The sequence below is a fragment of the Lucilia cuprina genome, chromosome 2 (genome assembly GCF_022045245.1).
Source record: "Lucilia cuprina isolate Lc7/37 chromosome 2, ASM2204524v1, whole genome shotgun sequence".
Classification (NCBI taxonomy): domain Eukaryota; kingdom Metazoa; phylum Arthropoda; class Insecta; order Diptera; family Calliphoridae; genus Lucilia; species Lucilia cuprina.
The window spans coordinates 32,585,936-32,607,930 of NC_060950.1; the positions used below are offsets into that span (position 1 = coordinate 32,585,936).

Here is a 21,995-nt window from a genome sequence, read left to right on the forward strand (position 1 = left end):
TCATGATTTTTATTAAAAAGAGTTGATAAAAAATCCATCATTTATTATTAGAATTTTTTAAAGATTTTTATAACTGTAAAAGTAAAAATTGTTTGAAATATTTCATTTCCGCAATATTCAATATAAAACTTTTAAAAATTTTATGTATTTGAAAAATTGACGCCATTAGCAATCTACTGTTACATGAATACATATATGTATAATATTTACGTCGAATTTCAAATCTACATTTTGTAAAAAAATACTTAATCTAGTATCGGACTATTTTTTTTTACTCAATACATTACATATTTTTCATCATAAATTAACTCCTTTACCTATCATAATTACTACTGCCATCGACCCTTACCACAGAATAAAAAAAAGTGATTACTCATTCATTTGCTCATACATGCCATCCATCTTTGGCTTCATCAATAAAATGGTACTATGGCCAAGCATAAGTATAAATGTATGTATCTCGTTGTTATTAACAAGTACTTACCTTGCCAAATATCGTTAAACCGCCATGTTTAACATTGTATGTTGGAGCATCTGCATAACTGGAATCGGCCCAGGGTGTATGACAAGTAGATGTTAGTGTCATATAACGAACACCTATGGCGTATAACGTTCTTAGTACAGCCAACGAGCCACCCAACGAATGGCCGCCCTCAACGCCCGTTAATGAACACAATTGATGATTTTTATGAGCTTCAATAATGTCTGTGCGACAGTGTGGGTTAGAGTTGTAGTATGTTGAATAGCAGATATGGAAAATATAGAAAAAAATATTTTTTAAAGGAAAATTCAGGAAATTGAGTTTTTGTTATTATTTTTGTTGCTGTTTATTGTGTGTATGTGAATATTATCTCATAAATTTAACTACAAGTTTGTGATAAAACTATTGTTTTGTATTTTTTGTCCATTTTATGGTTTGCTGTTATACGTAAAAATATCTTTTGGTTCGAGTTCATTTTGATTTATATAATATTTGGCATATTTTTTTCTTTTATTATATTTGGGTTATGAATTGGAAAACAATGCTGATATAAACTAAAAATTTATGAATATTATTTATAATATATATTTTTTTAAACACACCCATATTTTGCTTAGGAATTTGTTTGAATACATTTTTATTTACATATTTAAATATACGATTTTAAAAATTTAAATTTAATTCATATTAAAGTTTTTGCTACTTGTGGTAAATTACTTGAAATAATTGTATAGTAGAATTTAATATAAATTATAAACAAACCTATGTTCAATAATACTACAGAATTTACTATAGTTTAAACCAAAAGTTGAACCAACCAAAACCAAGCAATTTCTAATCCTTGATATCTACAAAACTAATTGTCCAATCAAAATAAAATTTTGGATTTAAATAGCCTATGAGCTCCTAATTTTATTCAAATTTTTTTTTTTTTTTGGTTTTGAAAAAATTGGTTTCAGAGCTTATTCGGAGAAAACTTATTTTGCTTAGATATGTCATAGGCCAACGATAAAAAAAAACTTTTTAAATAATTTTCAATAATTCAAGTGTTATGATTCCGAATATAAAAATAAAAAATTTCCTTCATCTTTTAGTCATTCTGACTGTATACTTGAGATATAAATGTAAAATTCTTGCAAATGTTGCGATATATATACCTAAAATTATAAAAATGTATTCTGGAAAAAAGTTGGGCGATAGGACTGCTTTAACAAGTGGATCACGGCTCTGAAGTGGATTTTTTTCGTTTAACTGAAAATTGGCCGTTCCTTAAAACCGAAAGAAAATATATTTCTTCTTTTTTGTATAGAAATGTACAGTAGGGTGGGTCGAAAATAGGCTTTTCTTTTGGATCAACTTCTAATGGTGTAATTATGTACATATTTTAAAGTAAAATGAAAGATTGTAAAATATTGCGTTTATATGGGAGAAAATTACACTTTTTGGAGCTTCTTCACTAGGTAAGGCTTTAAGTATTATTGCACCATTTTATAGAAAAATCGTTATGTCTACAAAATTGTCTTTCCAAAATAATAGAAAAACTTAAAATGTGTTAAAAATGTTTTGAGTTATTAAAATTTCCCCCGAGAATTTTGTGATTGTGAAGACACATAAAAGTAAATATAAATTTTTTTTTTAGTTTTGAATAATTTTACAAAAAAATATGTTTATATTTACAAAATTCATAATGTAAAGATGAATGTTTACAAGTACAAATTTTTGTTCCAATTGGACAACGCTTACATGGTTTAATATGTGGTCAAAAAAGGCTCATTATTTTTACCCTATTTTTTAAAAATTTTGTTAAATGGATTTTAAAGAAATTAAAGTTTTCCATACTGGATTTTATAAAGGATATATAAGAATTAAACACAAAAAGAATGAACTTAATACCTCTCATAATTTTACATTACCTGCGATGTAAAGTTGAAGGATTTCGGGAAAAGGTTTGAATTGTTACTTAATTTTGATCAAGTAGATTGCGATTATTATTCTTTTTAAAAGTGTTTTTTAGTATTAAAAAAATCGGTCTTGAATCGACCCCAAGTACGACAGAGAGTTAATTTTTGAAGAAGTTTGATTCCTAGGTTTTTGGATATACTTTCATATAGTTTGTCAAAATGTGCTCATTAATAAAATATCCAATATTTTACTATTTTTAATAAAGAATATTATATATAAAAAACTTGATTTTGACCCCTGGTTTTTTATTTCGAAAATTTGATCAGAAATATCTTTTCATGGATTAGGAAATATAGGGCTATAGACTAAACTATAGGCTAGACTATAGACTAGACTATAGGCTAGACTATAGACTAAACATTTAAATAGATAAACAACTAGTATACCATTAGTATACCTTTAAAAAATATTTACATTACCAATAGTAAGAGCTTTATTGAAAAAACAATTTTTTTATAAATCTATGAAACTACAATTATTCTGGTACACGAAGTATTACATAAAAACTTTTATTTTTATAATTTTTTTTCTTTCCTTTGCCAATAAGTAAAAGTAAATAGAAAGCATTTGTAGAGAAAATAAAGCTTCAACTTGTATTGATGCAGAAAATTATGTATTGTTCGTTAGAAACTACATGTTAAAATCTTTTATTTCACAATTTTTCTTATTTTTATCCTTGTTCATATTTATTTGTTCAAAAAAAAAAAAAAAAAAAACATACACAATATACTGTTTACTGCATTTATGACTGCACCCACATAAACTAATATAAACTTGCAGCAACTTTCTAGGAATCTAAAAATAGGGAAAACATAAATGTTGAAGAAAAACTGGTACAGGAAATGTTGCACGTAGCTTCCATATAATGGGTTCACAATTCATTTCATTTCCTAGTAAATGTTATTTGTTTTCTTTTTATTTTTCTCTTGTAGTTTATTCGCTTTTCTTTAATATTTTCCCGACAATTCTTTCGTACTATTTAAGATTCTAATACATGGCTGCAAATAAGAAAATGAAAATATTTTTCAATATTTTTATATGGCTGTGCACAGGTATATGTTTATATATTTGTATACATATTCTTAGTTGAGAAATGGAAATCCTTGAAAATACCACTTGAAGTAATAAACTATAGAAGAATGAAAAAAAAGAAAAAATGAAAGTGTGCTACCTATTTTGCTTAGCATTTGCTAAGAATAAACAGGAATATACTAATAAGTTTTGAGTTATCTATAGGTATGGTACGATTTCATTGTTTTAAATTTTCTAATGAAAATATTGTTTTTTTTTTTTTTTTAAATTCTAACTGATTAATATCTTTAGGAGATGATCGTTATAAAATTGTTTAAGGCATTCAAGACTTGGGGTTTAAGTTTATGATTAAAAAATTAATTATGTTCATGTATGGTTTAAATGCGAGAGTTTTGTTCAGTATTCAAATTCAGTTGGAATCATAAATGAAATTAAGCGGACTTAGGTTAGGTTGAACTTGGAGTTTTTTATATTTATCATATTTTGTATTTAAAAGCTCTTACCACTGAGCTACTTATCTGATGCCTGGATTTTATTCTGCTTTTAGTCTTTTGTTACAACAGACTTCGTGTATTTGTATCTGAGTTCGACATGGTTACTTTAACTAAACAATGTTCAATGTACCAAAATATTATTATCTAAAACAATATTGTTGTTATTATAATCATTTTCATGTTCATCGCAATTATAAATCTGAGTATGATTCACTGAAAAATAATTATTTTTTCAATAACTACGTAAAGGTAACGATGAAAATATATTATGTTACTAATAACCATTTAAACATTCAAATAACCATTATATGTTATGTTTCTATATGTTAAATAACCATTGTATGTTATGTTGTTGTAAATAACCTTTATATGTTATGTTGTTCTATGTCTGTATGTACAACAAAACAACTTTAGCCGCACATCTTACACATATTAATTTGTGTGTGCGTGTGTGTTGTTTTACGCTACAATAAAATGAGTTGAAATAATTCTCATTTGGTTTATAACATTATATGTATTAGTATTTCACTTTGTATAAATAAAATAATGAAGTAATGTTTTTGTGAATAAATTTGAAATTTGTAAATCGCGTAATGTATTGTAGGCTTTAATGTTTTACTTTTTTAGAAGCTGTAATTTTATGGATTCAGTAATCAAAATAAATTTGATTTCGATACATATGTTTTAACGCAATTGCTCTTCAATCCTTGTACGATTAAAGAAGGGAATTTTATCATTATTTAAAAAAGTTACTGAACATTCTGTTTAATTCTGTAGAGTTTAATCTAAAATTGAGAAGAAGTCGTCATGGTTCACCTTTTTCGAAAATAAGTTTGGTTTTGTAAGTATGCAACCATAGATGCTTTCCACTACACGACCCTCATATTGGGTCCAACGAAGTATGGTATGTATTGTCGGGCATTGTTAACAACTATACATTCTCTCTTGTTTTTAAATGTCAATATTTTTTCTTATTTTTCAATACATTAAGTATCTTTTCTTAAATTGTAGCATTTTTCATTCTGTTTTTAAGTTTTGTTTCATTCTTGTATTTCTCCAGAAAAGATTTAATAAGCAATTCTAACAACAAGTTAAAAAAAAAACAGTTGAAAGTACACCTGACACTTTCTTTCAAACCTTATAACACATTACTAAGCTGAGTTCTTTTCAAGACTTTTTGCCACTTAAAGTCATGAAATTTAAATATTTACTTCTTGTATTTTGTCTACTTTCCATTTTGACACTAAAGTTCTAGATATTTTTGCATTCCCCTACAAAACTAACATTTCAACATTTGATGTTTTAATGGTATGGAATCAAATTGAAATTGAAAACTCTATTTCTTATACATACATAAGTAGTATATGACAGGGTATAAATAAAAGCAAATGAGTGGAAATGTTTTCTAATTTTAAGAGTAAAATTCAAAAATGCAGTTAACACGTTGTATTTAAGAAAATCTATAGTTTGATTGCATGCTAACATGCATTGAATGAATATTATGTTTTGTTCTATTGGAAGAATTAAAATAGTTCATTAGAAAGTCAAATAAGATTTCAAAAAAGTGCGGGGGGAAACAAAGATTGTGATTTTTTAGAATTATATAATGGACTTTTTCTGAACTGATACTGAAAATTAGATAATATATGTACATATGTATCTTTTGATTTTCTAAGCTTACATATAGAGTCGTCTTTGGAAAATGATTGGATACAAGTCTTGCTATACATAAGGGTATTTGGTTTATATTATTATTACTTATTTTTATTAAAATGTGCATAATTAAACCTCTAAATATTTCAAACATTTTTTGATATAAACCATATTATGTAATATATTTAAGTAACACACATATTGTCCATCCTTTAGCATGGACAGCCGAACATTTATTATTAAAAAACTTTCTCACTTTTTATTCAGTAAAAAAGTTATAACCGCTTTTTACTTTTACTACAAAATATATAACGTTTTCTTTACTTTTTCCCATAAAAATAGAAAATTTATTAAATAAACGGGGCAAGTATTAAACGCATTTTATGACCCACTATTTAAAAAAAAAAAACGATTTCTACTTTCTTCAAACAAAAATAACTTTTAAATCTTTCTGGCTTATAAACAGCAAGAACCGGCATATTAAATAATCAACTTTATTTGCCCAGTTTTTTTCCAAACTTCTTTTTATTCTGTGTAAGTGTATGTGCATATTTATTTCCTTTTAATATTTTCTCTCCTATATTCACCTTTATGACTTTAAACAATTTTTTAACAGAATTTTTACTATTAGCAGAGGAAAGTAAAAAAAATATATATCCTTAACTTTTCTACACTTATGGTTTATGTGTGTAGAAGACTGTAGGAAGTGGTAGAAACTTTCGACCTATAAAAAACTACAACTACAAAATTTTTAAAATACAACGCATTTATAAAGGATACCGAATACACTCTCTTACTTGTTTTTAGCACCAGCTAAAGGTAAAACAAGGAGCTCAACCAACTAAAGAGAATTGAAATGTAAAGGGGAAAAATATTAAACGTACAACAAGTATTACGACTAAGAGTCAAAAGTTTAGAATAACTACCAACTAAATATGTAAAAAACTAAACTTTTTTTATTATATATATAATTATTTTTTCTTATATATGAATAATTTTATACTTTTTTGCCAAGGCTTTATGTTTCTGAGAATTTATGAAAAATATGGCAAAGCAATCATAGTTTTTCTAAGTCAAGCATATGGAATTAGAGAAATATTTAAAACTTAAACACGAATTCATAATTATGAAATTTAAGTGAATACTAGTGTTTCTGTAGTTTCGAAAAAATATTTATAAACATAAAAAAGTATTGTCTTATATATTTTCTTTGCTAAGTGCTAACAAAACACTAACTATTTAATGGAAAAATATATTTGTAAATATATTTATATACATATGTACAGAAATATGTGTGATGTGGTTAGATAAAGTACATGATTTGTATAGAATTCTCAGACTATATTCTATAAAATTGTCCAGCCTAGTTAGAGTTTATAGTCTGAATTATAAACCCTAGACAATAGACTATAGATTACAATATACATTATAGTTCCTACAGACTATAGTCTGGACTATAGTATATAGCTCAGACTACAATGTATAGTACAAACTATAAAATATAGTCCTGACTATAGATTAAGGGTCAGACTGTAGACCCTAGTTCAGACTATGGGCTGTAGTCCAAACTATAGACTACAGACCAGGACATAAACTATAATACAGAATATAAACTGTAGTCAAGGCTATAGACTATAAAATATGTATGCGGTGATTTGAGAAAGCAATGTTAATTTTTTCAGATATAATATTTAGTTTAGACAACGGTCTAGTCTGACTAATGTATATAGTCCTATAGACTATAGTCCAAACTATAGACTATAGTCCAGGCATAGAATATAGTCCATATTATAGACTATAGTCTAAAATATAGAGTTGACTACAGACTATATTTCAGAGTACAGTTCAGACTATGGTCCAGACTTTTCTAGACTCTTAACTATAGTTCATACTATAGATTATACTCCAGACTGTATACCATAGTTCAGATTATTTACTACAATCCCGGCTATAGTTATGTCGTCCGATCGTAGTCAAAGATATAGACAACAGTGATGCCTATAGATTGTATTCTTGACTATAGTCTGTTGTCTAGAATATAGACTGTAATAGTCCACTATAGTCCAATTGTAAACAGTAGTCTAGAATTTAAACTGTTTTTCAAACGAAGTGTAGTATAGTATAGATCGTAGTCAAAGCTACAGGCTACAGTGGTGGCTGTAGACTGTAGTCCAGACAATAGACGGTTGCCTAAAGACCAAAATATAAACAGTAGTCGAAAATATCAGCTGTTTTTCAGACTAAGAATAGAGTTTAGTCCTGATTTTATACTATATATGTGACTATAGATTTTGAAGGTAAATAGTTTGATAAATTGTGCAGGTAGAACTACCCGGTCACATTTATCTAACCACATATCTTTCATCTATTTCTGTAGCAGTTTTTTCTGGTATTGTTTAGTAAAAGGCAAAAAATGCATCTCGATACAAAAATGTTTTTGTTAGTCTTGCAACAGTTCAGATGTTTCAACAAGAAGTAACACAAACATTGTTTTAATTTTTTTGTTTTCTTACAGTAGTTGTGTGTTTTATTTCATTCTTTTGCAAGTGAAACTAGGTGAGGATTGAGTGGAATAGTAGAAAGAATAACAAAATATAATAAAATTGCGTTAAGAATATAAGAAAAGATTGTATAAAAAAACAACCAAAAACAAAAATGGAATAATATAGCACAAGGTAAGAAACTGTTGAGTGTTATGTTATTCTTGTTTGTTTGAATTGTAAATAAATTTTCAACAAATTTAGGTTGTTTTCTTTACTTCACAGCCAAGTGAAAATTGCTGATGTTGCAAGTTGTAGTAGTAAAAAGACGTTTTCTTGTTATCGTGCTTTCTGCTAAATTTCTTGTGATTTTTTTCCCGTAATAGCTGCCAAAAATTTGGTTTGTAGTGACTTCAAAGTTAAAGTTAAACGAAAATATGAGGCATACAATTTTTGAAGAAAAAATTATTATTTTTTGAATTTAAATTGTTTTTTTTTTTTTGGTTGTGATGTTGCATAACGTCCATGTTCAGTGTGTGTAAATGGTTGCCGTGGGAAAACTATATTTGTTGAATAAGTGTTTTTTGTGTTTTCTTAGTTTGTTGCCTATTTGCGTTTAGTTTTTTATTAAAGAATGCTCATATTTCATGCCAGCAAAAAAAAAGAAAAAAATTTTCTAGCTGTTAAGTGTTTTGGGAGTTGCAACAAACAAACAAACAAACCGAACAGAACAGAACACTAACAGCTAAAGCAAAATTTTCAAATTTTAAAATGATATGCCGGAAGAAAAAGAAAATTAAGTTGATTTAATTTGTAGTGAATTGAAAATGGAAAATTAAAAGTGTATAAGTCTTTAAGTAATATGTATCTGTCCGTCAATCCATTCATGAAATTCGAGTGCATTATAAGTTAATGAAATATTATTTGATGACTTTTAAGTGTCTCCGTTATGTTTATAAAATTAGCAAAAAAATTTGCTTTATCTTTAATATGAAATCTATCAGCAAATATGCTTAACATCTTCCATTTGAGGACAAGAAATGAAAGCTATTAAAATAAATTTATAGCTGCCATTTTCCCCTGAAATGTCGACACATTACACAAATGTTACACAAATATTATTTATTTTCTATTCTTATTTCTGCACCTTTCTTCCCACACCAATGGTGTCCTATTCATCATCGCCTAACAGACTGCCTCATGTTTATATTTTTTTTCGAAAAAATAAAAATGTTATACGATAGTGGTAGTGTAAAAATCCCCCATCATAATGTTTTCAATTCGTTATATTTGAACGGAAATGTGTATGACTGAAATATAACCAGGACGGAAATATATACAAACATTTTTATTTGTATACCAAACATTGTATGATAAAGCTATAATGTTATAAAATATACAAAAACAAAATATTGTTTAGATATTTATAACTGAAAACCGCAAAATACTTTATACGTAGTAAACTGTAGACATATGGAAAAAAAAAGTTTGAAAATAAGTTTTGAGATACTACATACTTTTTGTTAATAATTTATGTAAGTAGTTATTTTATGTTAGTTTGTTTAATGATTGAAAAGTTTTTTTTATATTGTTATAAATTAATGGCTTTACAGGAAATCAGCAAGTGCCATGTTTTCTAGACTTAATATGTTGTATACTGTCGTGTTTAGAATAAAGTTTAAATTTTAAGTTGTTTTCTATAAATAATTAAATAATTTATTTAATTTTTAATTACTTACCCTGAGCTGATGTACACGTTGTCAGCTGTGGTGAATAACGATCCGTTAATCTTTTTATAACATCTATTTGTTCTAGTGTCAGTTGTACTGCATCTCGATGTTGTGCTTCACAAGGAACATAGGCAGCCCAAAACTAAAAGCAAATCATTATAATTTATTTAATATTGTTTAAAATCAAATTTAAATAATAAACAAATATTGGAAACGATTTTAATTCTTCGCTTGTTTTCGGGATTAAAAATGTTATGGTAAATATAAAACTTACAGAATGAGAAAAGAATGACAAGAAATTTAGATTTTTTGCACACAAAAAACATGTGAAATTTTAAGCTTTATAATTTACTTTATGTCCTATTTTTAAATCTTTAGCCCCGCCCCTATTTGTTTATGAGGTTTAAATTTAAAATTTTAACTGGCTAATACAAATATTGCTGAATTAAGTTCAATTATCTAAATAATTGTTTCAAGCAAGTTTTGCACCTATAACCAAAATGACGATATCAATTACCAAATTTGTAAAAAATATGTATTATTTAGAAAAACGAATTAATCAACACAATTAATGTCAATACTTGAGAAAAGATTTAACATTGATTAATTCATTATATGTGTAAATTAAATATTTAGTAAATATAATATAGATTTTTTATTAATTTATTAATCAAATGTATTAGACTGTTTGCTAGACAATTTTTTTAAAATCAATTAGAAGGTCATTCAAAAATATTTAAAAAAAAATAATAATAAAATAGAAAAGTAGGCCAGAAAATTTTTTCAATCAATTAAACAATTAATTTATACAATTAAAAATTTAATCAAAATTGTACACTTATATTTCAAACAACGAGATAATAAAGACAATTAAACATTTGTTTAAATAAGAATTAAAGAAAGATAAAAACATGTTAATTGAAAATGGTTTTACACTCTTTACTTTTGTAAAATTGGTATAAATGTAAAAGTGCTTTACGGAACACCTGCCGTGTTGGCCTATTTCAAAGAGGAGTTCGATTAAGCTATGTCCATCTCTCTGTCTGTTTGTTGAAATAAATTTTCTGAGAACCTAGATATCTTCGGGACTGGAATCTTTAACAATTCTGTCAGACATGTAGTCGAAAGTGTCCTAATATAAATAAACAAAATCGGTTTACAAAGTAGATATGTACAAAAATGTTAGACAAACTCTGTCATTAGCTAGGAACATGAAAGTAAAAATGTAAGTCTCGCAGTAATCTGAACCTATGAAATGGAATTGTTTCGTAATTTTTCGTTTTTTTTTTTTTAAATGTACATTTTAAATAAAAAAGTACAAAAACAAGTATGAATTTATAGTCGGACATTGCCGACCATATGATAAAGCATTTAATTTGTTTTTTTTTTTTTTGTGGAATATTTTTACTTATTGTTGACAAAAAAAGAGAGAGAATATGGGCCTATCCTTATAAATTTTGGTAGATGAATTTACGTCTACTACAAAGTCATTTATGTAGATTTTAATCGTCATTTTCTGAAGGGGAGTCTGTATGGGGGCTAGGGTCAAATGAGGCCCGATCACAATAAAATTTAGTATTGTCATTTATTGTTCTATAATACTAATTTTTGCTGATTTTTGTTGACATTATAAAACATTTAACGTACTTATGAGTCTAAAGGCCCGATTCGGGGGTACGGATGTATGGGGGCTAGGAGAAATAATGGACCGATTTCAACCATTTTCAATAGCGATCGTCCTTGAAGCAAAAAAAGAGTAAGTTCCAAATTTCATCAAATTATCTTGAAAATTGCGACCTGTAGCGTGCGCACAAGGTTTACATGGACACACAGACAGACAGACAGACAGACATACAGACGGACGGACAGACGTACATAGCTAAATCGGCTCAGAGAGTGATTCTGAGGCGATTGGTATACTTTAAGGTGGGTAGGACCAATATTTTTGGGCGTTACAAACTTCAGCACAAACGCATAATACCCTCTACCACTATAGTGGTGTAGGGTATAAATACCAGATGAGAAACCTTTAGATTTTCAGGACTCTGCGAGTCTAATATAATATTTCTACGTTTGATATAAAAAACATATATTTCGTATCTTCAAACATTCCTCACTATACTTTCTTATTTCTATCAAATATTCTTATTTTCAAAAGTATTCTTTAAATCATAAAAATATAACAGAAAAACTGAACCAAATAATAATGATAATACACAACATTGTTTAAATTAACTCAACAGCATATGAGAAGCTACCTCTAATCTTTGTTTGGTTCTAAATTAATGGTTATTCTGTGGTGTATATGTATATACAAGACTTCTGTATAGTTTTGTATTATTTTTATTAAACAAATAATGAAATTGACTTGAGCCAGTTATTCAATGCCTAAACCAGGCTAATCTAAATGTCAGGGTTATATCCAAACAAATAGAAAAGGCAATTCTCTACTCGAAACAGTAGTTTTAATAAATTTGCCAACACTTTGGTCTAAGTACACTATAGTTATTATCAGGGTCAGAAAATATAATATGAAAAGAGAAAAACAATACCAAACCAAACAATTGTTTTAACCATAAATGCATGAATATATTTTGAATACTATATGTGAGTGTGTACGTCTGTATCTATAATATAAACTATAGTGTTATACATTTGCATTTATAAATGCATAAGAATAATTAGAACAGAAAGAATCCTTTCTGCAGGAATGCATATGTATAAGTGTGTCGTATTCTGTTAAATGCAACACAAAAGAAAAAATGGAATAGAATGAAAAACATTCATATTAATTTTTTTACCTTGTATGGTTGAGCAAAGAAAATTGTTCATTAGTTTTAATTAAGCAAAGACTCACACGTAAGCACTCCATGGAATATTAGACTTAAATATAAAAAATTAGAAAAATAAAACAACAAACTAAAGAATAGAAAAGTTCAAGGGTTTAGTTTTTTTCTTTTTTTTTTCAAAAACTAACAATATTTTATAGACATGCAACAGATTTACATATACACACATACATATATTTTAAATATCTAGTGGCTTAAAAGTTTTTTCATTTGTTCTTTTCATTTCCATTTATACCTTTTGTTGCTTTTGAATTTTTCTAATTGTGGCAAGCAAACGCTTCACAAATAGCAACAATTAAAAGTACCAAATAGTCAATGCATGCAACACGTTTTTGTGTAAGTGCGTTCAATTGTGTATGTTTGTTTGGGGAGTTGTAGAGATTGTGTACCTAACTAAGTTCGAGCTTATTTCTGTACAACTTACGAGTCTTAGTATTGCAACTAGCATAAAAACAATTTTTTTGAGAAAGAATCTTAGGAATACTAGTCTAATGTTTTACATTAGCCAAATCAGTTGAGTATTTTGTAAAGGGGAGTTTAATTCAATTTCAGTTCTAGATCAGTTCAAGTTCAGTAGTACTTCAGTTCTAGAAATAAAAATAAATAAAGTTCTAGTTGAGTTCTAGTTTAGTTCTAGTTCAGTTCCAGTTTACTTCTAGTTTAGTTCTAGGTAAGTTTTAGTTCAGTTCTAGTTCGGTTCTAGTTCAGTTCCAGTTCACTTCTAGGTTAGTTTAAGTTTAGTTTTAGTTCAGTTCTAGTTTAGTTCTAGTTTAGTTCTAGTTCTGTTTAGTTTAGTTCGGTTCTAGTTAAGTTCTAATTTAGTTTTAGTTCAGTTTTAGTTCAGTTAAGTGGTTTTATGAAGAACAAAAAAAAAAACATTATTTATCTACATTCAGAATATATCGAAATTTTTAATTTTGTCTACCTTGCTTTTGATTTGGTACCACATTGGGTAGTTGATTTGTTTTTGCTCTACTTAACGATGTTTATTTGAAAATTATCAGAATATATTTTATACCAGTGTGTGTTTTCATCGCAGTACAAAGAAGTTTTTCCAAATGTTCGATAACCTATTAGACGTTTAGAATATACTATGCGATGACCATTTTTAGCACTAATATTCTAATATTAAAAAAGTGAGTACGGATGACAACTTTAACTTTTATAAAGATATTTTACTTAAATTTTTCTTATCATCAAAACTTTTACAAAATTGTAAAATTGCCTAAGACGACACTGCTTTTACATAACTTATACGATGGTAAAACGAGTAGCAAGAGTTTGTTGCATGTCATGAAACAATATAACATTTGAATTTTCCCTCGAATTTTGCATTTCCGGAACTGTACACCTTGTAACCGCAGTTTAGTGACTACAAAGACATATATACATATATATGTATGGAAGTAGTTGTGTTGAAATAAGTTTGGAGGAGTTGAAGTAGAAAAATCTGACATAACTTAGAATTTATTTCGTTTATGTTTGTGACTGAGTGTAAGTCTCCACTAACAATGACAACAGGAAAACTACAATACAGTTAAATACTGTAACATGTATATTCTAATAACCTATCTAACCAATGTATATAGCCTTAAGACCAACACTTTTCTTCCTGTGTGAGAACCGTTGTAGTGTGTGAGTAAAAAGTTTTCGATGTTTGAGTATAAAATGCAATAATCTTGTAGTTTTGTGCCTTTTGACTTAATTTCTTGTTGTTTCTGTTCATTTTTTGGGTTGCTCTCTCAGTTGTTGAATTTATTTAAATTCGCATACAAGGTACATGACATTTTGCCTGGTTTTGTTGATTTTATTTCTATATCTGTGTGTATGTTGTATTGTTTTATTTTATATTTTGTTTGTGTGTGTAAGAGCGTTATATTTTCCCAACTATGCAAATTAAGTTTAAATAAAGTTTTCCGTTGTTTTCGACATTCACAAATTATTTTTATGAAAAGTTTGTGAAAACTTTTTTCTTCTGCTTTCTTCTCTTTCTGTTATATATATTTTTTAACATTTAGCATATTTGCCGAGTTTAGTTCAAAATTTAGCTTAAAAATTTTTTATAAATTGAAAAGAATTAGTTCAATTGTAAGAAATATGACTTGCAAAAAGGTTACGGCTTAAATTTAAAACACCCAAAAAAATACGATTTCAACAGAAATAACTGAAATTTAAATTTGGCAAAAAATTTATATCGATTTCAAAACGAACTATTATTTTCTATGGACTTATGTAAATTTACTAGTTTAGGCTGATAAAATGGAACAGAACTAAAACCTAACTAGAACAGAACAAAACCGGAAAAAGAGCAGAAAAGAACGGAACAAAACAGAGCAGAATTACAATAGAACAGAACAGATCTAGCATAGAAGTAAAACAGAACTGGAACAGAACAAGAACATAACTAGAACAGAACTAGAACATAACAAGAACAGAACTAGAACAGATCTAGCATAGAAGTAGGACAGAACTGGAACGGAACAAGAACATAACTAGAACAGAACTAAAACAAAACTAGAACTAGAACAGAACTAGAACGGAACTAGAACAGAACTAGAAAAGAACTAGAACAGAACTAGAACAGAACTAGAACAGAACTAGAACAGAACTAGAACAGAACTAGAACAGAACTAGAACAGAACTAGAACAGAACTAGAACAGAACTAGAACTAGAACAGAACTAGAACAGAACTAGAACAAAACTAGAATAGAACTAGATTTTAGACGAAAGGATAGAATAAAAAGTATTGATATGAGTTTAATTACATTTAAGCGTTTATGATTTTAAATTCAATTAGCTAATTTACAACGAATACTCATTTATATAACATTTAAGCTTTGCCGAATTAATTTCAAATTTTCTTAGGAATACCCAATTGAAAATTTATACTTTAATTATGAATTCATAATTAGGTTTTACTAAGAATTATATAAGTTACATATATACAATGACATCCAAGCAAAAATAATACTAATTAACTCGGTAAATACCTCAACCTTAATAAAATGTATTGGAGCAGTTATTTACTAAGAGTTTTAAGGTAGTAAATTTAAATGCAATACGCTATTTCATAGAAGTGGTAACAAGTATATTTTTGCAACACCACATTTACAATGTAAGCAAAACCGAAAAGAGCAACATTAAAAGGCAAGTAAAATTAAACCAACAATTGTGGGACAAACAGCTTAATTCACTGTTTACCATAATGGATCACATTAACAAATAAAAACAAATCTGTACCGACACCCACCACAATTTAAGAAAAAAGTTATTTACTTTTCTTAAACTATTTGCACATTTACGAGTGTATGGCAACAAAACAATAAACTGTATAAAATTTTAAGTGCAAGCAGCTAAAGATTGCTAAAGAAATATAAAAAATGCAAAAAAAAAAAAAAAAAAAAATAATAAAATAAAAAGTAACGTTAGTGAATTTTAAAGAAAATGTTATAAATTAAATTACACAAGTACCAGAAATAAAATGCTAAACAAAATAGCTCTTGTTAAATTGTTAAAGTTGTAAACTGATTCGTGCTTTCTTATACATACAAAGTATATTTTTATTAAGTATAGATTAGAAAAGCGATATGAATACGAAATCCGTTTTATTTTCTTCCGTTCAGGGGAAATGAATTCCCTTTAAATATGTGAGTATTTTTTATGTTAACTCGCAATTGGAAGCAGTTAGTAATATTTACTTCTTTTTAAGAAAATGTGTACCTTAGAAACTGACAATACTTTTTGTCAGTTTTATTTCGGCTTCCTATAAATTTTTCAGAAATTCTTAAAATATATTTTCTTTCTTATTAACTAAAGGAAATTGGTGCAAATTTAAAAAAGAAACTATTCTTATCTTAAACGGATTTACCCATTTATCTTTATTTACAATTTTAACTAAATAAAAACATTTTCTCGGATTCTTAATTATTTGCCACAAAATAATTAAATTTTGTAGCAATTATAAAAGAGTTTTGTTTTTAGCTTATTTCGTTTCTTCTCCATCTTTGACTGGAACTGTGTGTACATTTCTTTTTCTACCAATTACTTTCCCTAAAGTCATATACAAGAATACATAATTCCCAGTAATGCAACAATCTACGTTAGAGTGTTTATGCCAACATTAAACATGAAACTTACTAGCACAAGCAGCTGTGTGTATTGCTAACATAGAGGTAATTGAGAGGATTTCTTTTTATACAAAATTCAAACATTAATCCAAACCAACATAAAAAAAATGTTTACCGTAACTATATCAACTACGAAAGCAACAAAAGACTTAAAGGATTCAGAGAGAGCAAGTGAAAAATAGCCAGTGCTCAGCAATAGTGTTTCTGTTAGTCTTAATTTACGTTCACACCTATCAACTATTTTACGAAAAATGACGTGACCCCTAAATAATCGATATTACTTCATTTAAATGCAGTTTTATTCTACCACGTCTCTATACAAATACAAAAAATAGTGGTTACGTTTTTTTGTCAAATATTTGATAGGTGCGAAAGTATGTTTAGTCTAACACTTTAATAATGATGAAAATATATTAGATGTTTAATGTTTTTAAATGAAGTTGAAAGGATGAAGTGAAAATTTTGAGTGACCAAGAAAAAATTTAAAAAAGTTTTTTACTTTTTGTTACAGAACTAGAACAGAACTAGAACAGAACTAGAACAGAATTAGAACAGAACTAGAACAGAACTAGAACAGAACTAGAACAGAACTAGAACAGAACTAGAACAGAACTAGAACAGAACTAGAACAGAACTAGAACAGAACTAGAACAGAACTAGAACAGAACTAGATCCTTTTTTGCAGCAATAATTACACAAACTCCAAGCTAATGGTAAAACATCAACAAAGTTTGAGTTGTATTTTAGTTTATTATGCCCTTCACCTTCGTACGAAAAATTTTGTTATTGTACGCTTGTTTATAAAAGCAAGGCAGAGCGACAAAAACAGAGCAAGAGAAACAGAGCGAGAGCTGCATTAGTGTTTTGTTATTAGCTGGAAACATGAAATTATGTATGTTGAGCCTGGCTTAAGTTAGGAGCTATTAAAGAAACTTGTTGGTACTTTTTCAAATGGTATTTTTTGAATTTTCTAATATATTGAACCTAGACATATAAAATTTGGCATGTAGGGCTTTGATTAGGTGAGTACCCATAAAATGTTACTTTTAAGTACTTTGTCGTTCTACAAAATATATTTTTTTTAATTTATATAATATTGAACCTAGAAACATGAAATTAAGCATGTAGAGCCTGAATTAGGTGAGAACTCATCAAAGGAAACTTTTTGGACATTTTCGTTTTTCAAAAGGTATTTTTTAAGTTTTCTATAATAATAAACCTAGAAACATAAAATTAAGCATGTAGAGCCCGGATTAGGCGAAAACACATGAAAGTAGTCTTTTTGGTACTTTTTCGTTCTACTATAGGTACTTTTTGAATTTTCTATAATATTGAACCTAGAAACATGAATGAAAGTATGTAAAGTCGGAATTATATGAGAAACGAAAATAGTGATCTTTTGTTACTTTTTTTTGTTTTTTTTTAATGTACTTTTTGAATTTTCTTTAATATTGAACCTAGAACCTTGTCTGAATTAGGTGAGAAGCAATAAAATAGAACTTTTGGGTACTTTTCGTTTTTCAAAAGACACTTTTTTGAATTTGCTTTAATATTGAATCTAAAAACATGAATTTAAGCATGTTGGGCCCGAAGTAAGTGATGTAAAAGAGGACTTTTGGGTACTGACTATTTTTTTAACCCACCATGGTGATGGGTATATAAGATTCGGTACAGCCGAATATAGAACTCTTATTTGTTTATATTGTAAGTTGATTTACATTTATAGTTGGCGGGGAGGAATTTTGTAGTATCTAGGGAGTTTCTATGTATACAAAACGAATGTTGGGTTACAAGCATTAAAGTGATTATATTATTAAAGTTCTGAAACACCTTATTTCCAAGGCAACATTGTAAGTGATAAAGAAGATGATGCTTGTGTAGGATTCATTGCAACATACTCACACACAAAGTAATTGTTGAACATATGAGGATACAACCCTAATAACATTCACAATATGTATAAATTATATTTATATAAAACTTATTTCTACATAAGGGGTTAATAATATCAATTCTTCATTAATTCATTACATTCAAAAAGAAATATTACCACAAAACTTTTGTTCAAACTGTTGCTATAAAAATATTAAATTTCAAACATATATTACTAAGCTACCATTAAAATTTCAAAGTTCATATTAATATACATATATAATCAGAAATATTGTCAAAATTGTTGGTGTAGAATTTTATGTATTTATCTCTAACAGATAAAAAGTTACAGATTTATGATCAGAAAATGACAAAAATTTCCCACTATGAACATGCCCGATAGTGGCCTAAGTGTATTAATTCAGATTTAATGTAGTATACATCCCCCTTTAAACCTAACCTAACCTATAATAGCATTCTATTCCAATTTTGTTAAATGATAAATTTTTAAAATATTTAAAAATATGTTATTTTCTATTTATTGCCTTCACGTGATATTAATACAACTGCTTTGTGTTCATGTATTGAAATTATAAGGGAAATAGTGCAATATAAATTATATACTTAAGTCTGAGATTTGCAGATATAAAAAGTTTGAATTGTTTTTCAATAAAAGAATTGCACTTAAAACTTAATGTGTATAAATATGAACCTTTTAAAAATTTTACTTTTGTTCTGTATATTGCAGCTTGTGATGGTGATTTTTCATTTAAGATGTACTTCTTTGCCAACTCTGTTAAATATTTTATTCAAAACGCTATTCATTGCCTTTCATTGCAATCCATTGTTACTGTTTATCCTTCTGTACAAATACAATTTATCGGCTGCATCGTTGTTTTATTTAAACTTTTTTACAGTCAAAAATAAACAGTGCTAACTGAATTCCTTATTTCTAATAGAAGTTTCTCTATATATGTATACAAAGTAATACACCTAGGAGATTTTCAATACAGTTTGTAACTTATAAATACAATTTTAAATTTCTAAAATGAACAAGCAAATGGTGTAGTGTAAAAAGGAATAAAAAATCTTTTTATATTTTTTATACTTTTAAATCGAGTTTTGTTAACGATGAAAAAAGAAAAAGCAAAAATCCTTACACAAGGGTACAAATCAAGTCATGTACATGTTTGGTGTGAAACATTTTGTGGCGACAACTTATTCGTGCATGTTCACACATTCCATTCGAATGGCTGTTTCACAAAAAAATATATATATACATATATATTCGAAATGTTTGGTCATTGTTAACATACCTCGTGATATTCGCAGAGGTTTTTGTGTATGCGAATAATGTAAGCAACAAAATTGGGTGACTTCAAGCTTTTTTCGTTAAAAAAAGTTTTTTTAAATGTGATTTTTCTCTACATTTTAAAACAACGACATTACTTGTAGCCCTTTTTCTTGCCTATAGTTTTTTTCTGTGTATTGACTTTGAAACACTTTACTGCATCAATATTATTCTTTCGACTTAGCCTTTTTTGATTTAGCTTTTTATAAATTCTGCCTTTTAACCCACAGTCACGTTATAGGTTTGTTGTTTTATTGTTTGACAAAGGGATGCTAGAATTTTAACTATTTAAAGTTTTATTACAAATTAAAGACAACAAATAAATATGATTACCTAAATTGAATAATTTTGTTAAAAACAGAATTCGTAAAAAATTCTAACATTATTTTAGCAAAATAAATATGAGATTAGGCGAAGACGAATATTATATTAATTACTGTTGTTTTACCAAAAAAAAAAAAACTACATTAACTTACCTGTGCTGATATTCTCCCCTTTTTCAGTCGTGTTAAATCTGTATGACTCCAATGACTTCTTTTCCAAGGCATAACTTCTCTGAGATCTTCATTAAAGCTGCAAATAAATGAAAAAAGAAAAACAGTAAGTAACATTACTTTATAAAACACAACACTTTTTGAAAAAATATAAGACTAATTACTAACTGGAACAAAGTAGAAAAATTTTCAAACGAAAAGTGTTTCAAGGCTTAAAGTAAAAATACTACTCTGTATTTCTTTTATAAACTTACACAAGTACATACACTCTAAGTAATCAATCAATAAACTTACAACAGTACAAGTACTTGAAAAGTGCACTTACTTAAAGTCATTGAGTTTATTGTGCAGGAACTTTCGTATATTCCAGGGTAAATCGTTATGCCCATCAATTAAAGGCACTTGATCCAACAGTTGTAGGGCAACACGTAAGCGTTCTTCAAATGGAGCACCTATTAAAAAGAAAATAAAAGCAAATAGAAAAAATGAAAGATTAAAAACAGAAAAAATTTAAAAGAATTATGAACAGATTTAAAAACAAGTTAGAGTGGTATATTCGGCTGTGCCGAATCTTAAATACCCTCCACCAGCTACTGTTATGTTATTACTTTTCTAATTGATCAAATATTTGTAAAAAAAAGTTAAATCTATTACAATTCCAAGATTTATTGAACATTATAAATTTAGTAATTTGCATGTAATTTGTATGTATATGTGTGGAAGATTTAAAGATTTTCAAAATACAAATCCATATATAATTATGTTCTACACAAAATTTTGTTCAACACAAATTGATAAAGCGCTTTTAGGGGCAGGACCTAATATAGGAGAAATAGAAGTATACAAAACTAGTATTTTTGCCAAATTACGTATCAATAGCTTAATTTGGTAATAAGTAAGTAATGTGCGTTTAAGAGATTTTCGTAAAATGACTTTGTATGGGAGCTATGTCCAATTATGTATATAAAGACAAAATTTCAGAATTCTGTATCTATATCATTACTTGGTAATAAATATTGTGATTCTAAGTGATTTTCTGGACCTAGTGTGAGAGCTATGACCAAATATGGACCGATCGTAAAACAATTTTATAGTGAATTTATGTATATAAGAGCAATATTTTTGATAAATGTATGGATATCAATATTTGGTTATGAGTTATGTGCGTTTTTTCTGATTTTCGGAAGGGAACCTTGTATGTCTGTTTTTCTAAAAGAGACCTTGTATGGGAACTATGATCAATTATGGACCGATCGGAAAAAGATTTTGTGGTAATATTTCTTTATGTGAGAACAATGCTTGCAACAAATTTTATATGGGCGTTTAAGTGATTTTCGGGTGGGAACCTTGTATGGGAGCTTTGGACCGATCATTGTAATATTTCTGTATATAAGAGCAATACTTGTACCAAATTTTATATCGATATCTTTAGTAATGAGTTATGAGCGTTTAAGTGATTTTTGGGTGGG

General features: G+C 27.6%; 1 protein-coding gene across 1 annotated transcript in view; it reads right to left on the minus strand.

Moving 5' to 3' along the window:
• Window positions 1–292: 292 nt before the first annotated feature.
• The window catches only part of LOC111677876 (dipeptidase 1), a 26,579-nt gene continuing 4,876 nt past the window's right edge, over window positions 293–21,995 (minus strand). The window contains exons 2-5 of the mRNA XM_046949484.1: window positions 20,852–20,978; window positions 20,509–20,605; window positions 9,842–9,974; window positions 293–705 (exon numbers count right to left, since the gene is read on the minus strand). Of these exons, the coding sequence (XP_046805440.1) occupies window positions 470–705; window positions 9,842–9,974; window positions 20,509–20,605; window positions 20,852–20,978 (593 nt within the window). The 3' untranslated portion in view covers window positions 293–469. The remainder of the gene's footprint in view (window positions 706–9,841; window positions 9,975–20,508; window positions 20,606–20,851; window positions 20,979–21,995) is intronic.